Here is a 23791-nt window from a genome sequence, read left to right as displayed (position 1 = left end):
ATCCCTGGCCTCTCTCTGGCATTGCTGTAAGCTGTGGTGTAGACCAGCAGCTGCAGCTCCAAGTCAACCCCTGGCCCAGAAACTTCCATATACCACAAGTGTACCGGTAAGAAGAAAAAAAAAAAAAGGGAAATTTAAATGTATGTACACATGTAATAACTTAAAATCTAAAAATTATTCTTTGAGGAGTTCCCGTCGTGGCTCAGTGGTTAACGAACCCGCCTAGGATCCATGAGGTTGCGGGTTCGATCCCTGCCCTCGCTTAGTGGGTTAAGGATCCAGTGTTGCCATGAGCTGTGGTGTAGGTCGCAGACGTGGCTCGGATCCTGTGTTGCTGTGGCTCTGATGTAGGCCAGCGGCTATAGCTCTGATTGGACCCCCAGCCTGGGAACCTCCATATGATTGATGCAGGAGTGGCCCTAGAAAAGTCAAAAGGACAAAAATTTAAAAATAAAATAAAATAAAAAGATTAAAATTATTCTTGGAGCCTTGTAAAGTTACTTCACTTATGCCAAAGTTCCCCAAATATATATAAATGGAAGAACTCCATTCAACTGTATCATAAATGTGCAATTTTACAGCAAACAATAATCACTTGTTTAGTCGTCTTAATCTCTAGCAGGGCTGATTTGGAAAGTCTGGTTTCCTTAGAAAACATGTCGAAGGAAGGCATGTTGATGCCCCTTTGACTTGTCAGAAGTTTATTCCCTTGAAAATGTCCTCTTCGTTCTGATGGAAAAGTTCATTGTTAGCTTTCAGAAGACTTGGTGTTTGTCTGAGAAAGAAAAAAATAGCTAGGTTTTTATCTGAATTACTGAAAGGTTTTATTTAGCACCAACACTGTATCAGTTATGGTGCGTGGTAAAGGGAATAAAATGATGAATCAGATAATACCCTGCAGTTTTCTTTCATAGCGCTGGTCATTGTTTAGCAACTATTTACTTAATTTATGTCTCTATTCTCCACTACACTGTGTACTCCAAAGGGCTGGGGCCATGACTTCCCACACTTTGTCTCACTAGCAGCTAGCACAGTACCTAGAACACTGTCGATGCACACAAATATTTCCTGAATAAATACATTAATAAAGATATAGTCCTTGACCTAATGGCGCTTACAGTCTAGTGCAAAGATCATCAAAACAAGCAGCAACAATGAAGTGCTAATAGGGAAAGTATAAGCTGCCATGGGAGAATGGGCAGAAACACTAACGGTAGTCTGATGTGAGTCAGGAAGGGACTTCTAAACCAAGGCCCAGTGGATACACCCCTGCTTCCACCGACGAACAACTGAACTGAGAGCTGAGGCCTGAGTAGGGACTATCCATGTAAAGGTGACAGAGAAAAATATGCCAGGCAGAGGAACAAGCTATGCAAAGGCTCTGAAGCAGAGGGAAACTTGGGGTGTATGAAGGGTAGATGGTCAGCCTTGCGGCAGGAAGGGTGAGAGCAGGGGAGGGTGGTGTGAGAGAAGCTGGAGCAGCAGGAAGTCGGCAGGCAAGGCAGACCATTCCTGCAGGGCCTGGCAGGACATATTCATTACTTTAGTCCTGAATCCTAATATCAGTGAACATTGTTTGCAGGGTCTGAGCACTGCCTAAAGGATGATCATATTTGTGATGTGGAAAAGAGTTTGGAGGGGTCAACAGTGGATGCAGGGAAAACAGCCAGGAGTTGCCTTAGGGTAACTTTGCTGGTAGTAGAGCCTAAAACTGGAATTTGTGTGTGAGTAATTTACTGAGGGAGTGCTCGCAGGAGAGACTTGTATATGTGTGAGTGGGGAGAAACAGAATAGGGAAGGAGGAAGATTAAACGTGGGGAGGTGGTTTCACGTGAAGTCTAATCTCTTCCTGATCCTACAGGGAGGGCTCTACTGTATAAATTGCACTGCAGGGTTTGTCATTTCCTCAGTGGGGCGAGGAATCTGGGCTTTTGCACCCGTCAGCCGTTGGCCATAGGCTGTGCCATGAGAGTGGTCTGGGGGCTGATTCACTCCCAGGCATCTCTTGTCATTATGTCTCCGGTGCCCAAGGGAACCAAAGCGAAAGGGGTGAACCAGAGCAGCTGCGAGGTAGGTGATCAAACCCAGGAAAAGGGATCCGGGCAGGGCCTCGGCAGCATCTTCCATACGAAACTACTGCAGTGGCCCAAGGCAAAGGACATGGCCAAGGGTGCTGGTGGTGGAAATGAAGAGAAGTGGATAGATTTGCGATATTTCTAGAAGGTAACATTAACAGTCTTGGGGGTAAGATGGGGTCCTGGGTTCCTGGGTTGCCTAACTGGATGGAAGTTGGGGCCGTTCACCAATACAGGAGATAGTGGAAAGAGACCATGGGCAGTGGTTAGCATACATACTAAAGCCTTGAGATTCTCTGAACTAGGCTAGAGGAAGGGACCAAAGAAGTTTGATATGCCCAAGTCTGGATTTCAACCATTCCTTCCTTTCCTCCTCTCTATTCTGGTTTTTTTTTTTTTTTTTTTTTTTTTTTTATAGCTATCAATAGGAGGTGGGTAGAAACTTCTGAAGCATTTTTGCTTTCCTGTAAGTTTTGTTCCATTACGTTTTAATATCCAATCTCTAAACATTACTACATAGTAGATTTGGGTTATACTAAGAATTAAACAAAATGGTGGAATTCATCCTATTTAACTAAATTACAGAGTTAGAACAAAAATAAAAGAAATGTTGGAGTTCCTGCTCTAAGGCAGTGGATTAAGGATCTGGCTGCAGCCGCAGCTTGGATTCAATCCCTGGCCTGGGAACTTCCTTGTGCCACAGGTGTGGCAAAAAAAAAAAAAAAAAAAAAAAAAAAGTTGAGGCGTTCCTGTTGGGGCGCAGTGGTCAAGGAATCCGACTAGGGACTAAGAGGTTTCGGATTGGATCCCTGGCCTTGCTCAGTGGGTTAAGGATCCGGTGGTGCCGGGAACTGTGGTGTAGGTTGGAGTTTTGGCTCGAATCCCTCGTTGCTGTGGCACTGGCATAGGCCGGTAGCTACAGCTCCAATTAGACCCCTAGCCTGGGAACCTCCATATGCCACAGGAGTGGCCCTAGAAAAAGCAAAAAAAAAAAAAAAAAAAAAAAAAAAGTTGATATTTCCATTTCTCTCTCTCTTCACAAGCAAAGATTTTTAAAACTCTACTGGACTTTCTGTTGGGAGAGAGTTATTGAAAATGCTCAGTATTTTTGATTCTGGATCCAGGCAGTAAGGACTATAGGTAGGAAGTGGCAACATGCCTAAAAAGTTGGACATCCATATGCAAAAAGCATCCCATTTTGAAATAAGCAGGAGAGGCATAGTATAAGGAAACTGAGTGAAAAAAACTTGATGTAAAATTTTGAAATGAACCTAATGTTTAAAACAAGTACTCTAATGCTTTTAAAAGCCAGTGGTATTAAAAGTTCACCAAAAAATAAACATCAATGGAAATAATTTCATAGTAGTGAAAAATAGAGATATTTTTTAGCTTATTTATATGTTAAACATACTTTTGAGTTCCTGTTGTGGTTCAGCAGGTTAAGAACCCGACTAGTATCTGTGAGGATGTGGGTTCAGTCCCTGGCTTCACTGCAGCACAGGTCATGGAGATGGCTAGGATTTGGCATTGCTGTGGCTGTGGCGTACCCGGCAGCTGCAGCTCCCATTCAGCCCCTAGCCTGGGAACCTCCATATCCTGAGAGTATGGCCCTAAAAAGAAAAAACAGAAAAAAGAAAAAAAAAAAAAGAAACAAATTTTTAGTGGCAGCTATTATGCCGAGAGTTGGGGATACATCAAAAAAGAAAACTTACTCCCTGTTATTTTTAGTATAGTTATTGTAAAATAGGAAGTTCACTCACGGAAAGTTAATACCTCGATCAGTTTACTTTCTAAAGACTTTGTAGATCCCAAGTAAAACACTGTAAGTCAAAATGTCCTATAGCTACAACAGTCTTCATATTAGACATGTCATTCATAATGGCGAGTGGCACATGTGAGAGGGTACAGCAGCTGGGCGTGCCTGAGTCTTTTCAAGTGAAGGCAACAGACTAGTCCCAAACCAGTGATTTCTCTACATTCTGCTCATATAGAGCTTATCATTTGTCTTTGTTAAATTAAACATAATCAAAGAAGATACCCATTCACTGAGTATTTGTATATATGAAGAATTGTTCCAAGACTTTCCATTCATTAACTCTTTTAATCTTTATAATAACTTTTTCTGGTTTTTTGTTTTTGTTTTTGTTTTTTGTTGGTTTTGTTTTTTTTCTTTGTCTCTTTGCCTTTTCTAGGGCTGCTCCCGCGACATATGGAGGTTCCCAGGCTAGGGGTTTAATTGGAGCTGTACCCTCCGGCCTACAGAGGGTACAGCTCCAATTAAACAGAGCCACAACAACGCGGGATCCGAGCCGCGTCTGCAAACACCACCACAGCTCATGGCAATGCTGGATCCTTAACCCACTGAGCAAGGCCAGGGACCGAACCCGCAACCTCATGGTTCCAAGTCAGATTCGTTAACCACTGCGCCATGACGGGAACTCCTATTTTCCATTTTTTTAATCACAATTACACAGTTGATGAAACTAAGTAAAGAAGGAAAGTAACTTGCCAAGGGTGCACATATGTTCATTGATTAACCTGGGATTTGAACCAGAAGTTTCAATTCCATGACTGATTTTTTTTAATTCACTACATTGTAATATGTAAAATGAAGCTTATACTAGTGATGGGGTGTAATCATGGAGCTCTGATAAGCCATTGCCTTCTTTTTAACTCATGGGACTATTGACTATACCATCTACAGGAGAAACAGAACCCAGACTCTGAATTTCACCTGAAGAACTTGATAAACTCCGGAACAAATTTGTTTGTAGCAGGAACAGAGACAACCACTAGCACCCTGAGATATGGGCTCCTGCTCCTAATGAAACACCCTGAGGTTCAAGGTACAGCAAATATCCTCCGTATTTACTTAGGATAAAAGATGAGCTCCTGGCACTGGGGCGAGTGGGTGGGAAAATACTGCTGACAGTGATGACTTCTCTTTCTCTGTGCTACCTTTGACCCTCATGCAAAGGGCCATCCATGTGATTTTGCTTGTGTAGATCTGAATATTTTTTTTTTTCTTTTGTAGGGCTGATCCAGTGGCATATGGAGGTTCCCAGGCTAGGGGTCAAATTGGAGCTACAGCTGCCAGCCTACACCAGTGAGAGCAATGTGGGATTCAAACTGTGTCCTCCACCTCCACCTCAGCTCACAGCAACACTACATCCCCAACCCTCTGAGCGAGGCCAGGAATACAACCCAGATCCTCATGGATTCTAGTCAGTTTTGTTATCCCTGAGCCACAGTGGGAACTTCCATAGATCTGAATTATATCAAACGATGCTGATGAACTCAAAGACTTCCATTGCAGTTTACAAACAGAGGTGCTGGAGTTTCCAGGTTCAATCCCTGGCCTTGCTCAGTGGGTTAAGGATCCAGTGTCTCCGTGAGCTGTGGTATAGGTCGCAGATGAGGCTGAGATCCCACATCGCTGTGGCTGTGGCATAGGCCGGCAGTGACAGCTCCAATTTGACCCCTAACCTGGGGCCTTCCATATGCCATGGGTACAGCCCTAAAAAGCAAAATACATACATACATCCAGAAGTGCTTCTGAATCCCAGCTCTTCTGCCTAAGATGCAAAGAGTGAGCCCCGTTTAGACGAGGGATGCATGAGTTCCCATGCTGGATTCTCATTCTAGGCCTGCCAATACCTGGCTGTGTGACATCAAACCAGTTATTTCTCTCTCTCTCTCTCTCTTTTTTTCTGGGCGGGGGGGGGGGGGGTGTGCCTTTGGACACAAAATTTCCTGGGCCAGGGATCGAACCCATGCCACAGCACTCTGTTTTTCCATTTTGAAAATGGACAAGATTCCCCAAAGGGGCTTTTTAGCTCCAGTGCAGTTTGTTCGTTTGTTTATTTATTTATTGTTATTTTTTTTCTTTTTATGGCCACATCTGTGGCATATGGAAGTTCCTGAGCCAGGGCTCAAACCAGGGCAGCAGCTGCAACCTATGCTGCAGCTTGTGGTAATACCAGATCCTTAACCCACTGAGTGGGGCCAGGGCTTGAACCCGCATTGTCTCATAGAGACAATGTCAGGTCCTTCACCTGCTGGGCCACAATGAGAACTCCATTCCAATATAATTTAAAATTCAACAATGAAATTGGCGTAGCTTGATTTTCTCAGGTACATTCTTAGAGCACAGGTCTTAGAAAGCCAGTGTTGATAATTGCTCAACAAAATGATGTTTGCCATTCCCACAAAATATGTGGGCGAATGGACGAGGCTGACAGAGGAGACGCTCCTGCTAGAGTGGGGATTAAATACTCCTGTGGCTGCTTTGCCAGGCATCTGAGGTAAACCTCAATGTCTACCACAGAAGTCATTTCCTCACCTGCACAGGACGATAAACCAGTTCAGGCAGGAAGCTGAGGACATACCTGACCCAGCCTTTATGTGTCCTGCAGCAAAACCTCTGGTCTTTGCAGCAAAAGAGAAAATAGAAATTCCAGGAATTCCCGTTGTGGCTCAGCGTTGAACACATCTGACTAGCATCCATGAGGACGCAGGTTCAATCCCTGATCTTGCTCAGTGGGTTAAAGATCTGGCGTTGCCGAGAGCTGTAGTGTAGGCCGCAGAGGTGGCTCAGACATGGCGTTGCTGTGGCTGTGATGTAGGCCAGCAGCTATAGCTCCGATTCAACTCCTAGCCTGGGAACCTCCATATGCCGCGGGGGCCGCCCTAGAGAGCTAGAAAAAAAAAAAAAAAAAATGGAAAGAAAGAAAGAAAATAGAAATTCCAGGAGGAGCAGAGCCACTGGTTGTTTAGCAACATGTCTTTGACCTTGGGAGCCTTTTCTAGGCAACTTTCTATTCTATATGGTAAGCAATTCCAGGTCATTTCCAGGTGTTCAGGGAACACATCTCGTGAGGGGCGGTCACGATTCATGTCTCTGCAGCCAAAGTTCATGAAGAAATTGACCGTGTGATTGGACGCAGCCAACGTCCCTGCATGCAGGACAAGATGAAGCTGCCCTACACAGAGGCCGTGTTGCATGAGATACAGAGATACATCGCCTTACTTCCTTCTAACTTACCCCATGCCACAGTCCGGGACACGAAATTCAGAGAGTACATCATCCCCAAGGTTAGCAGTGTCTGGGGAAGCTGGCTGGGATGGAAGGGGCAGGGTGAGAGGTGTCTCAGTTCTGTTCCAGGAAGAGGGTCCTGGGAAGAACAGGGTCAGAGTCACACGGCCTGGCTTTGAAACCTGTCACTGCCATGCAGTGCCCTCTCAGGCCAGCCTGTCGCCTCTGTGGTCCTGTCTCTGCTTTCCCGGAATGGGGAAGCTGACCTGGGCCTTCTGAGGCCCCCTCACACTTTGATACAGGATGTGTTAAGGAAGAAGTGGTTTGCATTAATATGAATCTTGTGGGACCTGGAATCTGATTGTTCATGATGGATTTTGAAAGGGGGGAAGAGACGGAAAAGGAGCCTGCAGCTCTAAGGCAATCAAGCTGTTGTCCAGTTTCTTTATTCCAAACTCTCTCCTCCCAGGACTTCATATACGAGGACCTTTGGGATGTTGCTTCCCCAAACAGTGAATCCGTATCAAAATATGTACACGAACACTGGGGTGTAGTCAGTCTCATGTAGTGACTAAGGGCTTGGGTTTTACATTTGATGCATTCAAAAGTATAAAAGAGGAAGAAAAGATGCCAAATCTGGCCAAAATGCTGAAAAACCGAGATAGCCCCCATCTTACTACTACATGTCAATGTGAAATTCTAGTAACACATAAGCCTCGCGTCACATCAGAAATGCAACACCACCAAGTGAAGGCAATCAGGACCACAGGAGCGAATGGACTAGCACCAGAACATCTGGTTTACTAAAATTCACCATATCCAGGCGTTCCCATTGTGGCTCAGTGGTAACAAAACCGAACTAATATCCACGAGGACAGGGGTTTGATCCCTGGCCCTGCTCAGTGGGTTAAGGATCCAGCGTTGCCGTGAACCATGGATCTCGTGTGGCTGTGGCTGTGGTGTAGGCTGGCAGCTATAGCTCTGATGTGACCCCTAGCCTGGGAACTTCCAAATGCCTTGGATGTGGCCCCCCCCCCAAAAAAAAGAAAGAGAGAGAGAGAGAGAGAAATTGACTGTCTCCACAGAATTTTGAGAAAAATCACAAGATAGTCTCTCATTTGTGCAGAAACAGCTTTTGACAATATTAAAAAGCTTAACCATTACTAATCGAAATAGATGAATACCTCCTTAGCTAGAGAAAACATATTTCCCAAATCATGCTTATTAACTAAAAGTATTCCAATTAATATAAGAAATAAGACAATGCTGTCCACCATTACATGCATTATTTAATGAGAATTTAAAAAAAGGTAATAAGATAAAACATTTAAAAGGAGGGGTCACTCACGTTGTAGTTGATGTAATTTTACCTGAAAAAAACGCAAGAAATTTAAGTGCCATTGCAAAAATAGAGTTATACAGTGGTTGCGTACAAATGTATTTTTAAAACTTTATTCACTCATTTGTACAGTTGACTTACAATGTGTTAATTTCTTTCTTGCTTTCTTTCTTTCTTTCTTTCTTTTTTCATTCTTTCTTTTCTTTTGCCTTTTGTCTTTTTAGGGCCACTCCCGAGGCATATGGATGTTCCCAGGCCAGGGGTCCAGTCAGAGCTGTAGCTGCTGGCCTGTCACAGCCACAGCAGCACAGGATCCGAGCCATGTCTGTGACCTACACCACAGCTCACGGCAATGCTGGATCCTTAACCCACTGAGCAAGGCCAGGGATTGAACCTGCATCCTCATGGGTACTAGTGGGGTTCGTTAACCACTGAGCCACGATGGGAACTCCACAATATGTTAATTTCTGTTATACAGCAAGTGACTCAGTTATACACACACACACACTCACACATTCTATTTATAGTCTTTTCATCATGGTCTATCCCAGGAGATCGGATGTAGTTCCCTGTGGGACACAATAGGACCTCATTGTTTATCCATTCTAAATGCAATAGTTTGCATCAAGTGGATTTCCTGCTGTGGTGCAACGAGATCAGTGGCATCTTGGGCGTGCTGGGATGCAGGTTCAATCCCCAGCCTGGCATAGTGGGTTAAGTAAGGATCCACCGTTGCTGCTGCTCTGGCTTAGGTCACAACCGTGGCTTGGATCTGATCCCTGGCCTGGGAACTCCATGTGCTGCAGGGCAGCCAAAAAAGAAAAAAATAAGTAAAAGTAATAGTTTGCATCCACTAACCTCAAACTCCCAGCCCATCCCTCTCCGTGCTCCATCCCCCTTGGCAACCATGAGTCTGTTCTCTATGTCTGTGAGTCCGTTTCTGTTTTGTAGATGGGTTCATTTGTACCATGTTTTAGATTCCACATATAAGTGATGTTGTATGGTATTTGTCTTTCTCTTTCTGACTTACTTTGCTTAGTATGATAATCTCTAGTTGCATCTGTGTCGCTGCAAAAGGCATTATTTCATTCTTTTTAATGGCTGAGTAATATTCCGTGTGTGTGTGTGTGTGTGTGTGTGTGTGTGTGTGTGTGTGTGTTTATCATATTTTTCTCCTTTCATCTTTATCCATTCATGGGCATTTAGGTTGTTTCCATGTCTTGGCTATTGTTAATAGTGCTGCTCATGAACATAGGGGTGCCTGTATCTTTTCAAATTGTGGTTTTGTCTGGGTATATGCCCAGGAGTAGGACTGCTGAATCATATGGCAACTCTACTTTTAATTTTTTGAGGAACCTCCATACTGCTCTCCATAGAGGCTGCACCAACTTGCATTCCCACCAACAGTGTAGGAGGGTTTGAGTCTCTCCACACCCTCTCAGCATTTGTTATTTTAGACTTTTTTTTTTTTTTTTGCTTTTTTTTAAGGGCCACAGGTGCAGCATATAGAAGTTCCCAGGCTAGGGGTCAAAGCAGCTGCCAGCCGGTCAGCACCACAGCCACAGCCGTGCAGCCACAGCCGCATCTGAGACCTACACCACAGCTCATGGCAACACTGGATCCTTAACCCGCTGAGCAAGGCCAGGGCTTCCCCATGGGTACTAGTCAGGTTCATTACTGCTGAGCCACAATGGGAACTCTCCGTAGAGTTATAAATGATAGCCATTCTGACCAGTGTGAGGTGGTACCACATTACGGTTTTGATTTGAACATCTTGATTTGCTTTGATTTGAACATTGAAGGGATGTTGAGCATCTTCTCATGTGCCTGTTGGCCATCTATATGTCTTCTTTGGAGAAATGTCTATTTAGGTCTTCTGCCCATTTATCGATTGGATGGTTTGGTTTTTGTTACTGAATTGTATGAGCTATCTGTGCATTTTGAAAATTAAGCCCTTGTCAGTTGCATCATTCACAAACATTTTCTCCCAGTCCATTGGTTGTCTTTTTGTTTGATTGAAGGTTTCCTTTGTTGTGCAAGGGCTTATAAGTTTGATTAGGTCCCATTTGTTTCTTTTTGTTTTTCCTTCTGTCGCCTTGGGAGGCTGACCTAAGAAAACACTGGTGTAATTTATGTCAGAGGATGTTTTTCCTGTATTCTCTTCTGAGAGTTTTATGGTGTCTTATCTTATGTTTAAGACTTAAAGCCATTTTGAGTTGATTTTTTTGTATGTTGTGAAGGTATGTTCGAATTGCATTGATTTTCATGCAGCTGTCCAACTTTCCCAACCAGTTGCTAAAGAGACTGTCCTTTCCCTCTTGCATATTCTTGTATCCTTTGTTGAAGATGGAGTGGACACAGACGTGTGGGTTTATATCTGGACTCTCTGTTCTGCTCCATTGATTCGTATGTCTGTTTTTATGCCAATTCCGTGCTATTTTGGTTACTGTAGCTTTGTAGGATTGTCTGAAGTCTGGGAGGGTTATGCCTCCTGCATTGTTCTTTTTCCTCAGCATTGTACTGGCAATGTGGGGTCTTTATATTCAATCCTAATATAAATGTTAGGATTATGTGTTCTAGATCTGGGGGAAATGTCAGGGTACCTTGATGGGGATTGCCTTAAATCTGTAGATTGCTTTGGATAGTGTGGCCATTTGGACAACATTAATTTTTCCAATCCAAGAGCCTGGGGTATCTTTCTATTTCTTTGAGTCATCTTCCGTTTCCTTGATTAATGCTTTGTAGTTCTCGGCATGTAAATGTTTCACGTCCCTGGTGAGGTTTATTTCTAGGTTTTTTTTTTTTTCTTTTTTTTGTCTTTTTGCTATTTCTTGGGCCGCTCCCGCAGCATATGGAGGTTCCCAGGCTAGGGGTCGAATTGGAGCTGTAGCCACCGGCCTACGCCAGAGCCACAGCAACGCAGGATCCGAGCCGCATCTGCAACCTACACCACAGCTCACGGCAACGCCGGATCGTCAACCCACTGAGCAAGGGCAGGGATCGAACCCGCAACCTCATGGTTCCTAGTCGGATTCGTTAACCACTGTGCCACGATGGGAACTCCTATTTCTAGGTATTTTAATATTTATTTATGTATGTGTGTATTTGCTTTTTAGGGCCGCGCTTGCGGCATGTGGAAGTTCTCAGGCTAGGGGTCAAATCAGAGCTGCAGCTGCCAGCCTATGCCACGGCCACAGCAACACGAGACTCAAGCCACATCCGTGAGTTACATGGCAGCTCATAACAATGCTGGGTCCTTAACCCACTGAGTGGGGCCGGGAATCAAACTTGCATCCTCACGGATACTAGTCAGATTCGTTTCTGCTGTGCCACAATGGGAACTCCCCTAAGTATTTTAACTTTTGATGCGATTTTTGAAGGGATTGTTTGTGTACGTTCCCTTTCGGATATGTCATTGATAGTGTAAGGAAATGTAACCAGCTTTTGTGTGTCGATCTTGGATCCTGCTGCCTTGCTGACTTCATTTATTAGTTCTAGTAGTTTTGTGGAATCTTAGGGTTTTCTGCCTCTAGAGTCTCATGTCATCTGCATATAATGACAACTTTACCTCTTCTCTACCAATTTGAATACCTTTTATTTATGTTTCTTGTCTGATTGCTGTGGCTAGGACTTCTAGTACTGGGTTGCTGAGAAGTGGTAAGAGTGAGCATCTTTGCCATGTTCCAGATTTTAACAGGGAGGCTTTCAGCTTTTCAACGTTGAGTATTATATTGGCCTTGGGTTTGTGATAAATTGCTTTTATTGTGTTGAGATATGTTTCCTCTATACCCACTTTGATAAGGGTTTTTATCATGATGGATGTTGAACAAACACACATTTATTATTTAAAAAAATCACTTTCCACCCTTTATTAGTGAAAACTCTTTTAAAAAACACGAATAAAGTGTTCCCATTGTGGCTCAGCGGTTAGTGAACCTGACTAGCATCCATGAGGACGAGGGCTTGATCCCTGGCCTTGCTCAGTGGGTCAAGGATCCGGCATTGCCATGAGCTCTGGTATAGGTTGCAGACGCGGCTCGGATCCCACACTGCTGTGGTTGTGGCAGAGGCTGGCGGCTATAGCTCTGATTCGACCCCTAGCCTAAGAACCTCCATATGCCACAGGTATGGCCCTAAACAGACAGAAAATAAAAACAAAATAAAATAAGAAAAGGTTTTATTTTTGTTTGTTTGTTTGTTTATTTATTTATTTATTTATTTATTGTGGCTGTATCTGTGGGATGTGGAAGTTCCTGGGGCAGGGAGGAACCACGGTAGTGACAGTGCCAGATCTTTAACCCACTGCATCACAAGAGAACTCTGAAAAGTTTTTATTAATAAAAACAAGAATAAAATACTTAGGAATGTACTTAACAAGACACCTGCAAGATTTATTTAAAAAAAAAAACACCTTAAAATATAAATGAGAGGCATATACATTTTGAATAAATTAAAAGACTTATTCTGTGTTCAGGTAGCAATGATCCTAAAATGAATTGATGCATTTATGAGACCTCGATGAAAACATAAACTAGATTGTTTTGGAACTTAACTAACCGATCCCAATTGTTTTCGTTTTAGGGCCACACCTGTGGCATATGGAAGATTCCAGGCTAGGGACTTAATTGGAGCCACAGCCTTCCAGCCTATGCCAAAGCCACAGCCACGCCAGATCCTATCCACATCTGCAACCTATGCCATAGCTTGTGGCAACACCAGATCCTTAACCCACTGAGCGAGGCCAGGGATCTCCAACCTGCATCCTCTTGCATCCTCGTTGGGTTCTTAACCCACTGAGCCACAGTGGGAACTCCAGACCCCAAATGTGATATGGAAAATTAAAAAATAAAGAATACTTACTTTCTTCAGGTCCTACCAAACATTAAAACATAGTATAAGGTCACAGTTATTAAGGCAGTTTAATACAGCTTCTTCTTTATTTTTTTATTTTTTATTTTTTTGCTTTTTAGGGCCACACCCATGGCACATGGAAATCCCCAGGCTAGGGGTGGAATTAGAACTGCAGCTGCCAGCCACAGCCACAGCAATGCAGGATCTGAGCTGCATCTGTGACCTACACCACAGTTTATCTGGCAACCCCAGATCCTTAACCCAATGAGCGAGGCCAAGGATTACACCTGCATCCTCATGGATCCTAGTCGGATTCATTAACCACTGGACCATGAAGGGAACTCCCTAATACAGCTTCTTGAGCAGACAAACAGATCAATTGAATAAAGTCTAGAAATAAACTTCATTACACATGGAAAATTAGTACGTGATAAAGGTGCCTTTTCCCTTGTAACCTAGAGGGAAAATATGGGTTATTTGGTTGTAAACCTCCCAGGTGAGTTGAAAAAAATAAGTATAGAATAAAAAATCCCTACCTCAAACCTTATATGAAAATTTATTCTTTGATGGCTCAAATACGTACACATAGAATACTGAACTGTAAAAGTGCAAGGGATAAAAGCCATAATTTCGGGGGCGGGGATTTCAGAGTGACGAAAAGCTTTCTCATATTAATCAAAGAAAAGAGGAATAAAAGGGCTATACATTTAAAATTGGGTACCTTTGGTTATGTGCATGTAAGAAAAATTTACCTAGGAGAAAGAAGAAGTCAAAAGGCAGATGACAAACTGAGGGGAAATATTTCCTAGTTCATGAGAACAAAGGACTAACTACTGGAAAATAAATTGAACTCTTGCAATCAGCATAAAAAAAAAAAACAAAAACCCAAACCAACAGATAAAATGCATGGGAGACAAAATTAAAATTTGAGTAAAGAGTAATTACAAATGGTTTTTAAATGTGTAAAAATATAGGAGTTCATGCAGTGGCTCATTGGGTTAAGAATCTGACTGCATCAGCTCAGGTTGCTTCTGAGGTGTGGGTTCAGTCCCTGGCCTGGGAACTTCCACATGCTGCAGGTACAGCCAGAAAAAACAGAGACACACACACACACACACACACACACACAAATATATTGAAAATGAAATTTATGGAGTAACATGTTTTACTTATATGTTGGCAAGATATATAAAAAAAAAAGCATATGTTTTTGCTAGTAGTAAAACTGGTGTAAGTTCCATGAAAGACATTGTTGCAATTTCTGTGAAAATTCAAAACATGCATAACAATTTGAAAAGCAGTTTCACTACTAGGAATTTATCCTTTGTGTATATTTTCCCCAACATAATATTCATTGCAGCAATATTTGTGCTGAATATCCATCTTGAAAGGATTTAAAAATTCCTTTATTTAAAAAGTGGAACACTGGAGTTCCTGTCGTGGCGCAGTGGTTACGTATCTGACTAGGAACCATGAGGCTGCAGGTTCGATCCCTGCCCTTGCTCAGTGGGTTAAGGATCCGGCGTTGCCGTGAGCTGTGGTGTAGGTCGCAGACGCGGCTCGGATCCCGAGTTGCTGTGGCTGTGGCGTAGGCCGGTGGCTACAGCTCCGATTGGACCCCTAGCCTGGGAATCTCCACATGCCACGGGAGCGGCTCAAGAAAAGGCAAAAAGACAAAAAAATAAAATTAAATTAAATTTAAAAAAATGAAAAGTGGAACACTAAGCAAGCTATCGAACACGGCAGAATGCTCCAGTTTGTGTGGGAAAGGTGGGAATTATGTGCGTAGCTTTAAAAAAAAAAAAGTCTATATGCAATCTCCAAAGGGTATATCATAAACTGGTAGCAGTGATTACATTAAGAGTGAAACCAGGGGACTTGAGTTTAGGAAAAAGAAACAGATTTATTTTGACTTTGTACTTTTGTAGATTTTTTTGTTTTTTTTTTTTTGTATTTTATACCAAGGGCATGTATTAACTACATCGATAGTTGTGAAATAATGTTTCAGGAAATACAAAATGAAGTAAAAATGGAGAGAGGAAGCTTTCACTTACACAGGGTGCTTTATGATCAGATAAAACTTGGGTCAACTTCTAATCATGCCACTGGCTAAAATTATAACCTCACATTAAGTTATTTCTAGGAGTTCCCTGGCGGCTCAGTAGTATCCAGCATTGTCACTGCTGTGGCATGGGTTTGATCCCTCTGCGGTGCAGCAAAAAAAAAAAAAAAAAAAAAGCTATTTTTTCTCTCTGATTCTTAGTTTCCACCTTTATACAATGTGAGTCCCCCCCACCCCCCAAAATAGAGCCTACTGATTATCACTGAAGTGAGAATTAAATGATATGTATAAACAACTAAACATAGTATCGGGTAAATGGGAAGTGTCCAATATAAATGGTAGTTATCCTTATTATATGGTCACTTAAACCTCACAAAATCTAGCAGGGGAAAGAAGAAAGTCTATTGTAGGCTGGAGGAAAGCCCCACTCCATCTTACAAGTGAAGGAAGTGGACTATGAGCCAACAGATTTTGTAGCTTACAAGGCTCGGTATCTCATTTTCTTCCATTCACACCTGAATTCACAAAGGAAAAAACTGTGAAAAGTGAGCTCTTCCAATTTGAGGCAGCAGTTCCAGCAAAGCACTTGGAGAGACAACATGGGTTGCAAACCTTCGTTTTTTACCAGTTGATCATTGCACACCGACCATTTCTCTTCCCACGGAGAACCGTCTTACTACCCGATAAAGGATAACATATAATGGTGTGTGTAAAAGAGCCATCACACAATACAGTCCTCACCAGGCAAGCTTGCGAGTGCTTGGTCCTATTTAATCTACTACAGTTAAGAGTGTTAGACTTTTTATGAACGGAAGATAAGCATGAAACATGGCACTCCATTCTCCATTTCTCGGTTCCAGGGCACTACTGTATTGCCGCTACTGTCTTCAGTCTTACACGATTGCAAGGAGTTTCCCAATCCAGAGAAGTTTGACCCAGGCCACTTTTTGGATAAAGATGGCAGCTTCAGGAAAACGGAATACTTCGTGCCTTTCTCCATTGGTAAATACGGTTAGGCCCCATCCAGACCATGCATGCGCACATTTTGGACAACCTTTAGCTTCACCGAATGCGTGGCATAACTGCGTAATCCACTGATGATAGCAAAGCCAGTCAAATCAATCTGTTGTAGCACTCAAATCGGTATGGAGCCCTTTAAGTTTGTACACCAGTAGGGTCAGGTAAGTCTTCCAGGGACCGTTTTGGTTTTTGGTAATTGAGTGTAATGCCCGTTTTTACAGAAACCAAAGCAAATCGGCTCAGTTCAGATGTCACACATTATCAGATGACGAGGGGACCTGATTTTGCAAACTCTTGCTTGTTGATCATTTGGGATATTGACTTTTCCAAAACAAAATGAACCGGTTTCTTTCGTCTTTTAAAATTATTAACCCTGATTAATCTCCTGGTTCTTAGAGCCAGAGGCCCTCAAAGAGACCGTGGCCACGAAACCTTCTTTTTTCCCCTCTGAAATCCAGAGCCCCACCTACCCTTACATCTTTGCAAGACTGCTTGGCTCCCAGTTGCTATTTCCCATAAAGGCAGAAAGGCAATTTGGGATTGGTCACTACACATTCTTTTTCTTTGTCAACCTAGTCAATCATCTGATTCGTATTTTCAGAAGTAGCAATTAATATGTTTTGTGTCTAATTACAAGCATAGCAAGTGTTCAATAGAAAAGATGGAAAATGCAGAAAAGCAAAAAAAAAAGAGAAAGAAAAGTTATTTGCAACTTTATCCTACAGAGAGAATCACTGTTAATATTATGCTGTAAATACTTCAAATGATTGGGTAGGTATACATAACATATATATATATTTTTTTTTAAATAAAATCTGGTGTGATACCCTGCTTTTACTTAACTTAGTGCGTTGTGATAAAAGACAGCCTGTGGTAATAAATAATTTTCGTCAATCATATTTAGGTTTCATTTATTTAATCAGTCCGACATAGACAGATGTCTAGTTTTCATCTAACTCGTCAGGGCCGTAAATAGCAATGCAAGTGACACCCTCATAGGGGAATTGCTGCTTCCTGCAGACAAATCCCCAGAAGGAGAAGTACTGAATTAAAGAGTGAAAATTTCCTCGGAGGTTCTTGAGATGTATTGACAAATATCCCTCTAGAAAAACTACCAACTCATTGTCCGCCAGTGGTTTCTGAGCAGTGTCTTCTCTGATCCGTATCTTCAGCAGCGTTTAGGAGTGTATTGCATTTGAATATGAGCTATGGCATTTGAATTTGGAGCAAGCTAACGGAACTGTCTCCTCGTTCCAGGGAAACGGGCCTGTGCTGGAGAGAGCCTGGCTCGCATGGAGCTCTTCCTGTTCTTCACCACCATTCTGCAACACTTTGTCCTGAAGCCCCTGAAGGAGCCAAAGGACCTAGAGACCAAACCCATTTCGGTTGGGCTTTTCAACTTGCCACCACCCTTCAAGCTGTGCCTCATCCCTAGATAAAGGAAGATCTTCTTTTACCAATTGAAATCAAAGTAATTGCTTTTTCCTCTCACTCCTCCTACCCAAATTGTCTCTCTCTGCATTTTAGATATTGCCTGGGACAGAAACACTAATCATTAAACTCTGACGGACATTTGTTTAAGTCTACAAATCTCTTGACAAAAAGGAACAGCGTCCTGAAAGTTCCAAGGGTCAAGCAGTATACTTATACCCTAGAGAGTACTTTAGCAACTGTGGTCTAGCCGAAGGCCTTTATCAGGCAATCAGCAAATAATGCAGCCTTCACTCTTTCTGTGACTTTGGAGATATGCTGATTTGCTATAGTTTTTCAAAATAGAGAAATTAATATAATCGCCCATGTGCAATGGTTTTCCTCTTTTCACTCGAAAATGCATGATTTCTGCCACGTGACAAAATAAATCCTTTTTTCCCACAATAGATCTTCTTTGTGTATCTGACTTTATTTCAAGTCTTAAGACCCCCTTTGTGGCGTTCCTGCTGTGATGCAACGGGATCGGCGCCATCTCTGGAGCTCTGCTTCACAGGTTTGATCCCTGGCCCGGCACAGGGGGTTAAATAAATATCCAGCGGTTCTGCAGCTGTGGCATAGGTCACAATTGTGACTCCCTGGCCTGGGAACTCTAGATGCCACCGGGCGGCCCCTCCCCCCAGAAACTCCCTTTTCCTTGAGCTCTGGGCACTCTGTCGTTAGACTAGAGTCAACAGCTTAAATGATAAGCCCCATCACAAGTCTTTCCGTGTCCCACCCTACCTATTTGCAGCCAGTGACTTACACAAAGAAGTCAAACCCTGTCCATAGCTAGGATTCAGACATGCGTAGCTGAATCTTCAGAAAATGGTGAGGGCTGGGGCTTGGGGGTCGGAGAGCAAGAGGGCAGGTTGCAAAAAAAGACTGACTATTGCCAAGAGACCAAAGACTCAGAAGAGAATGGCTACAACTGCCCAGCAGTGGCCCAGTGGAGTGCTGTGAGCAGCAGCTGCTACAGAAGGATGGCTCAAATGCCAGCACGCAGACCAGCCTCTGGGCCCTGGGAGGCAAAGAAGCTTTAAAAGCAGAGCCAAGGCGTTCCTGTTGTGGCTCAGCGGGTTAAGAACCTGACATGAGGATTTGGGTTGGATCCCTGGCCTTGCTCAGTGGGCTAAGAATCCGGTGTTGGTGCAAGCTTCGGTGTAGGTCCCAGAAGCAGCTTGCATCTGGTGTTGCCATGGCTGCAGCATAGGCCAGCAGCTGCCGCTTTGATTCAACCCCTAGCCTGGGAACTTCCATATGCCACAGGGTGGCTGCAAAACTTAAAAACAAAAAACAAACAAAAAGGCAGATCTGAGTTTCTGGGCATATACCCAGAAGAACTCAAAGCAGGGACTCCAGCAGATATCTGCACACCCGTATTCTTAGCAGCATTCTTCACAATAGCCACAGGCTAGAAACAACCCAAATGCCCATCAACGGATGAATGGACAAACAAGACTTGATATATACATACAATAGAATATTATTCAAAGGGAGGACACATAGTTTAACACACGCTACAACGCGGATAAACCCTGAAGACATTATGCCCAGTGAAATAAAGAAGCCAGTCACAAAAGGACCAATATTGTCTGATTCCACTTGAATGAAGTACCTGGAATAGTCAGACCCATAGAGACAGAACGTAAAATGGTGCTTGGTGGGGGAGGGGGCAAGGAAAAAGTGGGGAATTAGTATTTGATGGATATGGAGGTTTTGTCGGGGATGATGAGAAAATTCCAGGTGGGTGGATGACGGTGCTACTTCACCACAATGTGAATGTGCTGAATGCCACTGAAGGGTCCACCTGAAAATAGGGAAAATGGTAAGTCTTATGCCATTTACTTTACCACACAAAATAGTAGAGCTGAGGTATTTGAGTCAGACAGGTCGGGATTTGGCAGCTGTAAAGTTTTGGATCCAAATGGTCATGTGATTTGCTAACGTGTGATTGTCTCTGCCTCCTTCCCACCCTCACACTCCTTTCTAGCTAATGGGAATTTTGCCTTTTGTCACCCGGATTCTCCTCCTTCCATGCGTTCTGAGAAGTTTTGAATCTGCCAACCAGGTTCCCTGGCTTGGGATGCAGAATTAGCAGAATGAAGAGCAACCAGAGAGAAGAGGAAATGTTAGTTTGGAAGGTGAGGTTAAACGCCAAGATAGAAACGCAAAGAGGATAAGATAAGGGAAGAGGGTGACGATGGTGCCGAGACTTTGGCTTCATTTGGTGACTCTGGGGAGACAGGGAGCAGAGAAGTGAGAAATTCTAGGGACACTGCTGAGAGCGAGGGAATTGCGAAGGAAAGAGAAGAGAATCGAGGTATGGCTGTGGCTTAACGTTCTTCGGAAGCGAGAAATAAACAGTGGCATTCTCTTTTAATTACTTTTGGTGGCTACACTATTCTTTTCCTTTGCATGCCCCTTCAGAGACTAAGCTGCATGGGGTCAGCTCAATCATTTAATTATCCCCACCGGCTGGGAGCCATTTGGATTGCCGACCTACTGTCCACATGGACTCTGCTGAGGTGAAGCTGAAGAGATATCACTTTGGGCAAGCCCTTTAATAGTTCCCAAACTTGATTTCTTCCTTCATCAAGCCCTTTAATAGTTCCCAAACTTGATTTCTTCCTTCATCACAATACCCAGTCTCAGAGTGGTTATGGAGACTGATTGAGCTGATGTTGCGTTAAGGCAAAAACATTCTCTACAGATGTGTAATAGTGCGTTAAAATGGAACCCTGTGTCTTCACCTCAGCTGGGGCACCCAAGCAGTAGGTACCAAAGATGACCATCTCCCAAGGCAAGGTGCTAGAGCACACGTCGGGAGTTGCCTGCCGCACAGATAGTTTGCTAAAAATAGTTGCTCCAAAGGTAGCTTCTACAACCCTTAGCCCCTCATTCTCCTATAAATTATCCTAAGATTGAAGTTGAGAGACAGTTTCTTAGGAGCGGAGCGAGTAGTCAGAATGTTGGGTGTTTCCCTCGTCTCACCAAGAGGAATGGAAGGAGGATGCTTCCTCCTCATGGCAAACTGAACAAGACGGGCTTTGGGTTTGACAAGTGTTCCTAGGATGTGGGTAGCACAATGTACTGAGGTCTGCGGTATACCCGGACAAGTCTTTGAGAGACAAGAGCTGCTTTGGAATAGCCATTTTGGAATGACCTCTACTCCCAGAAGTCCAACGATCAAAGGATGTGTGGGTGTTTCCTAGAGATGAGATGTCAGCCAATGGCAGAGCCAGATCTTAAAGGGGTTCTGCCCAAGAGAACAACACCTAGCTTTGGGCTGTGGGCATGGTGGGCACCTCCTATATGAAGAAAGTCAGGTGAGAAAGAGTTTCATATAACCCAGCATAAAGAGACTACTCAATTTAAAAAATGGACAAAGGATTTGACTGAGCGTTTCTCCAAAGAAGATATGCAAATGGCCAATAAACACATGAAAAGATTCAGTATCATTAGTCACCAGAGAAATGCAAAGCAGAACCACAGGGCCGCCTCACTTCACAACTACCAGTAAGGTAAAATAAAAACACAGTAACAGGTGCTTTCAAGAATGGTGAAGTCGGTGAGTTCCTTGCTGGCCTAGAGGTTAAGGATTCAGCATCGTCACGGTTATGGTGTGGGTTGGATCCCCGGCCTGGGAACTTCGGCATGCCATGGTTACTGCAAACAAACAAACAAACAAACAAACAAACAACAAGTGGTGAAGTTAGAATCCTCTTACCTTTCTGGTGTGAATGTAACATGGTGGAGCCACTTTGGAAAATAGTCTTGCCGCTTCTTAAAAGTTTAAATATGTGCTGACTATACAACCCAGCGCCTTCACCGAGGTCCACACCAAAACTTATGCAAGAATGTTCACAGCATTATTCCTAATAATTAAGAAGTGGACACAACCCAAGTGTCCATCAACTGATGAATGCATAAACAAAAGGTGTTATGTCCATACGGTGGAATATTTTCTGGCCATAAAAAGGGAATGAAGACTGGTACCCGTTACAACACAAATGAACCTCGAAAGCAGCCCGACACAAAAGACTACATACTATGCGACTCCAGTTATATGAAATGTCCAGAACAGGTAAATCCATAGAGGCAGAAAATAGAGTAATGGTTGCTTAAGACTGGAAAATGACTGCAAATGGACATGGGGTTTTCTGGGAGGATGACGAAAACATTCTGAAATTAGATTGCAATGACAACTGCACCGTTCTATATTTTCTAAAAACTACCGAACTGTATACTTAAGTTGGTAAATTTTAGAGTATGTACATTATATCTCAATAAAGCTGCACTTTTTTGGGGGAAAAAAAGGAATATATAGACAAGCATCAAAGTGTAACAGCATCAATACTTAGCCCACATTATCCTGAAAAAATAGAAGCATGATGACTAGTAAGTACTGTACACCTCAGGTATCTTCTAAACCCTGCCTCAGGGCAGGCAACAGTCAAAACTCAGCTTCCAGGCAATGTCCCAGGTCAAGGTGAGCGAGGACATCAGCAGGATGGAACTTGAAACAGGCCCTTAAGGGAAAGGGGGACATCCTAGTATCAGGCACAGCCAGAACTAGAGGGGACTGGACCGCTTATGGGGCGTCAGCAAGGCAATCTTGAGTTTTCAAGGGAGCTTGGCAAACCGAGGCTCAATTGAGGCTAATGTTATTGGAGGAAGAGGCAGGAGAAATGAATTCAAGTTCATGCATAGGTCCTGTCTTAAATAGGAGGTATTTCTACCAATTTAAAATCCCAGCCAGAAAGATTTAGGGCAAAATACCTTTGGCCTTAGTGATAGCAAAGTTTAAGTCTTTACAAAGGCCTTTACGTAGTCAGTACAAGACATTACAGTACAGTGAGTAGTCCGTTCTGGTGCTCTTAATTTTCAGTGAAGCAGAACTCAACTCTATGGTCACTTGGGATGAAATAACCCCCATGAATTTCCATTCTCGGGGCCCAGGAAGCTTACTCAAGACTCTCCTGTTTACTGACTCCATTAGTTTCCAAGGCAGAAAGAAGAGGTTTCTTCAGTGATGACCTAGTTGCTCAAACTGAAAACATTTTTGGTCTTCGATAACAATTAGCTTTGTCTTGAGGGTCAGTGCTTGCTTCCGAAAGAGTACAGAATAAAATAAAGCCAATAGGTTTTACAATCTGATCACATCTGGGAGTTCCCATCGTGGCTCGGCAGTAACGAACCTGACTAGCATCCATGAGGCACGGGTTCGATCCCTGGCCTCGCTCAGTGGGTTGAGGATCCGGCTTGCGGTGAGCTGTGGCGTAGGTTGCACACTCAGCTTGGCTCCCCCTTTGTTGTGGCTGTGGTGTAGGCTGGCAGCTACAGCTCCGAATCGACCCCTAGCCCGGGGACTTCCATATGCCGCAAGTGCAGCCCTAAAAAGCAACAAAATAAATGGAATCAGTAACCTCTGATCATACCTGACATTTTCTAGCTGTGTGGCCTTGGGCAGGTCCAGACTTTCTCTGATCTTCATCTAAAAGATGGAATTAACAACAACTACCTTCCAGGTTAGGAGGCTGAGTGTGGATGATGGGGTATGTATGTTCCCTGGCAATTAAGAGGGGCTCATAAAAGATGGCTTTTACTGTCAGGTCATTGAAAATTCTACCACAGTCAATGCAAATTCAAGGTTTCAGCTCTGTAAGTCATTCATGGCCTTCCCCCACTGTTTCCTACTTTAATATGTGGTATTCCAGGCTTAGTTACTATTAAGTCAGTGTTTGTCATATTTCTCTGATATAAATAATGTTGGTTTTCTCTTATACTTCTTATTGTAATATCATATTTCTCCGAATCTAAGATGCTGCCTGCTTTAAGATACATTTCAGGAGCTCCTGTTGTGGCGCAGCGGAAACAAAGCCTACTAGAAACCACGAGCTTGCGGGTTTGATCCCTGGTCTGGCTCCGTGGGTCAAGGA

The 23791-nt window shown here is 43.3% G+C and overlaps 1 protein-coding gene and 1 long non-coding RNA gene across 7 annotated transcripts in view; both read left to right on the top strand.

The window, feature by feature from the left end:
• LOC146397020 (cytochrome P450 2C23-like) overlaps positions 1-18259 on the top strand; it is a 28250-nt gene extending 9991 nt beyond the window's left edge. The window contains exons 6-9 of one of the 6 annotated variants that reach the window (XR_014826752.1): positions 4780-4921; positions 6982-8776; positions 14836-16364; positions 17640-18259. Coding sequence is in view for 2 of the 6 variants with exons in the window: in XM_084995157.1 (XP_084851283.1) it covers positions 4780-4921; positions 6982-7169; positions 16223-16364; positions 17640-17821 (654 nt within the window). In the remaining 4 variants the exon portion in view is untranslated. Of the gene's footprint in view, positions 1-4779; positions 4922-6981; positions 11134-13194; positions 16365-17639 lie in introns of those variants that run through there. The other 5 variants (XM_084995157.1, XR_014826754.1, XR_014826755.1 and 2 more) reach the window with 5 other exon arrangements.
• Position 18260: 1 nt separating this feature from the next.
• On the top strand, positions 18261-23265 carry LOC146397019 (uncharacterized). Its single transcript, XR_014826757.1, has 3 exons — positions 18261-18366; positions 19843-19993; positions 20280-23265. It is a non-coding gene; the product is annotated as an uncharacterized LOC146397019 (long non-coding RNA).
• Positions 23266-23791: the final 526 nt, after the last annotated feature.

The sequence above is a fragment of the Sus scrofa genome, chromosome 14, assembly GCF_054392235.1.
Source record: "Sus scrofa isolate SSC_HxYL_T2T_F1_AM1 chromosome 14, Sscrofa_HxYL_maternal_Yorkshire_Landrace_v2.0, whole genome shotgun sequence".
Lineage (NCBI taxonomy): Eukaryota > Metazoa > Chordata > Mammalia > Artiodactyla > Suidae > Sus > Sus scrofa.
This window is presented reverse-complemented; position numbering and strand designations above follow the sequence as displayed.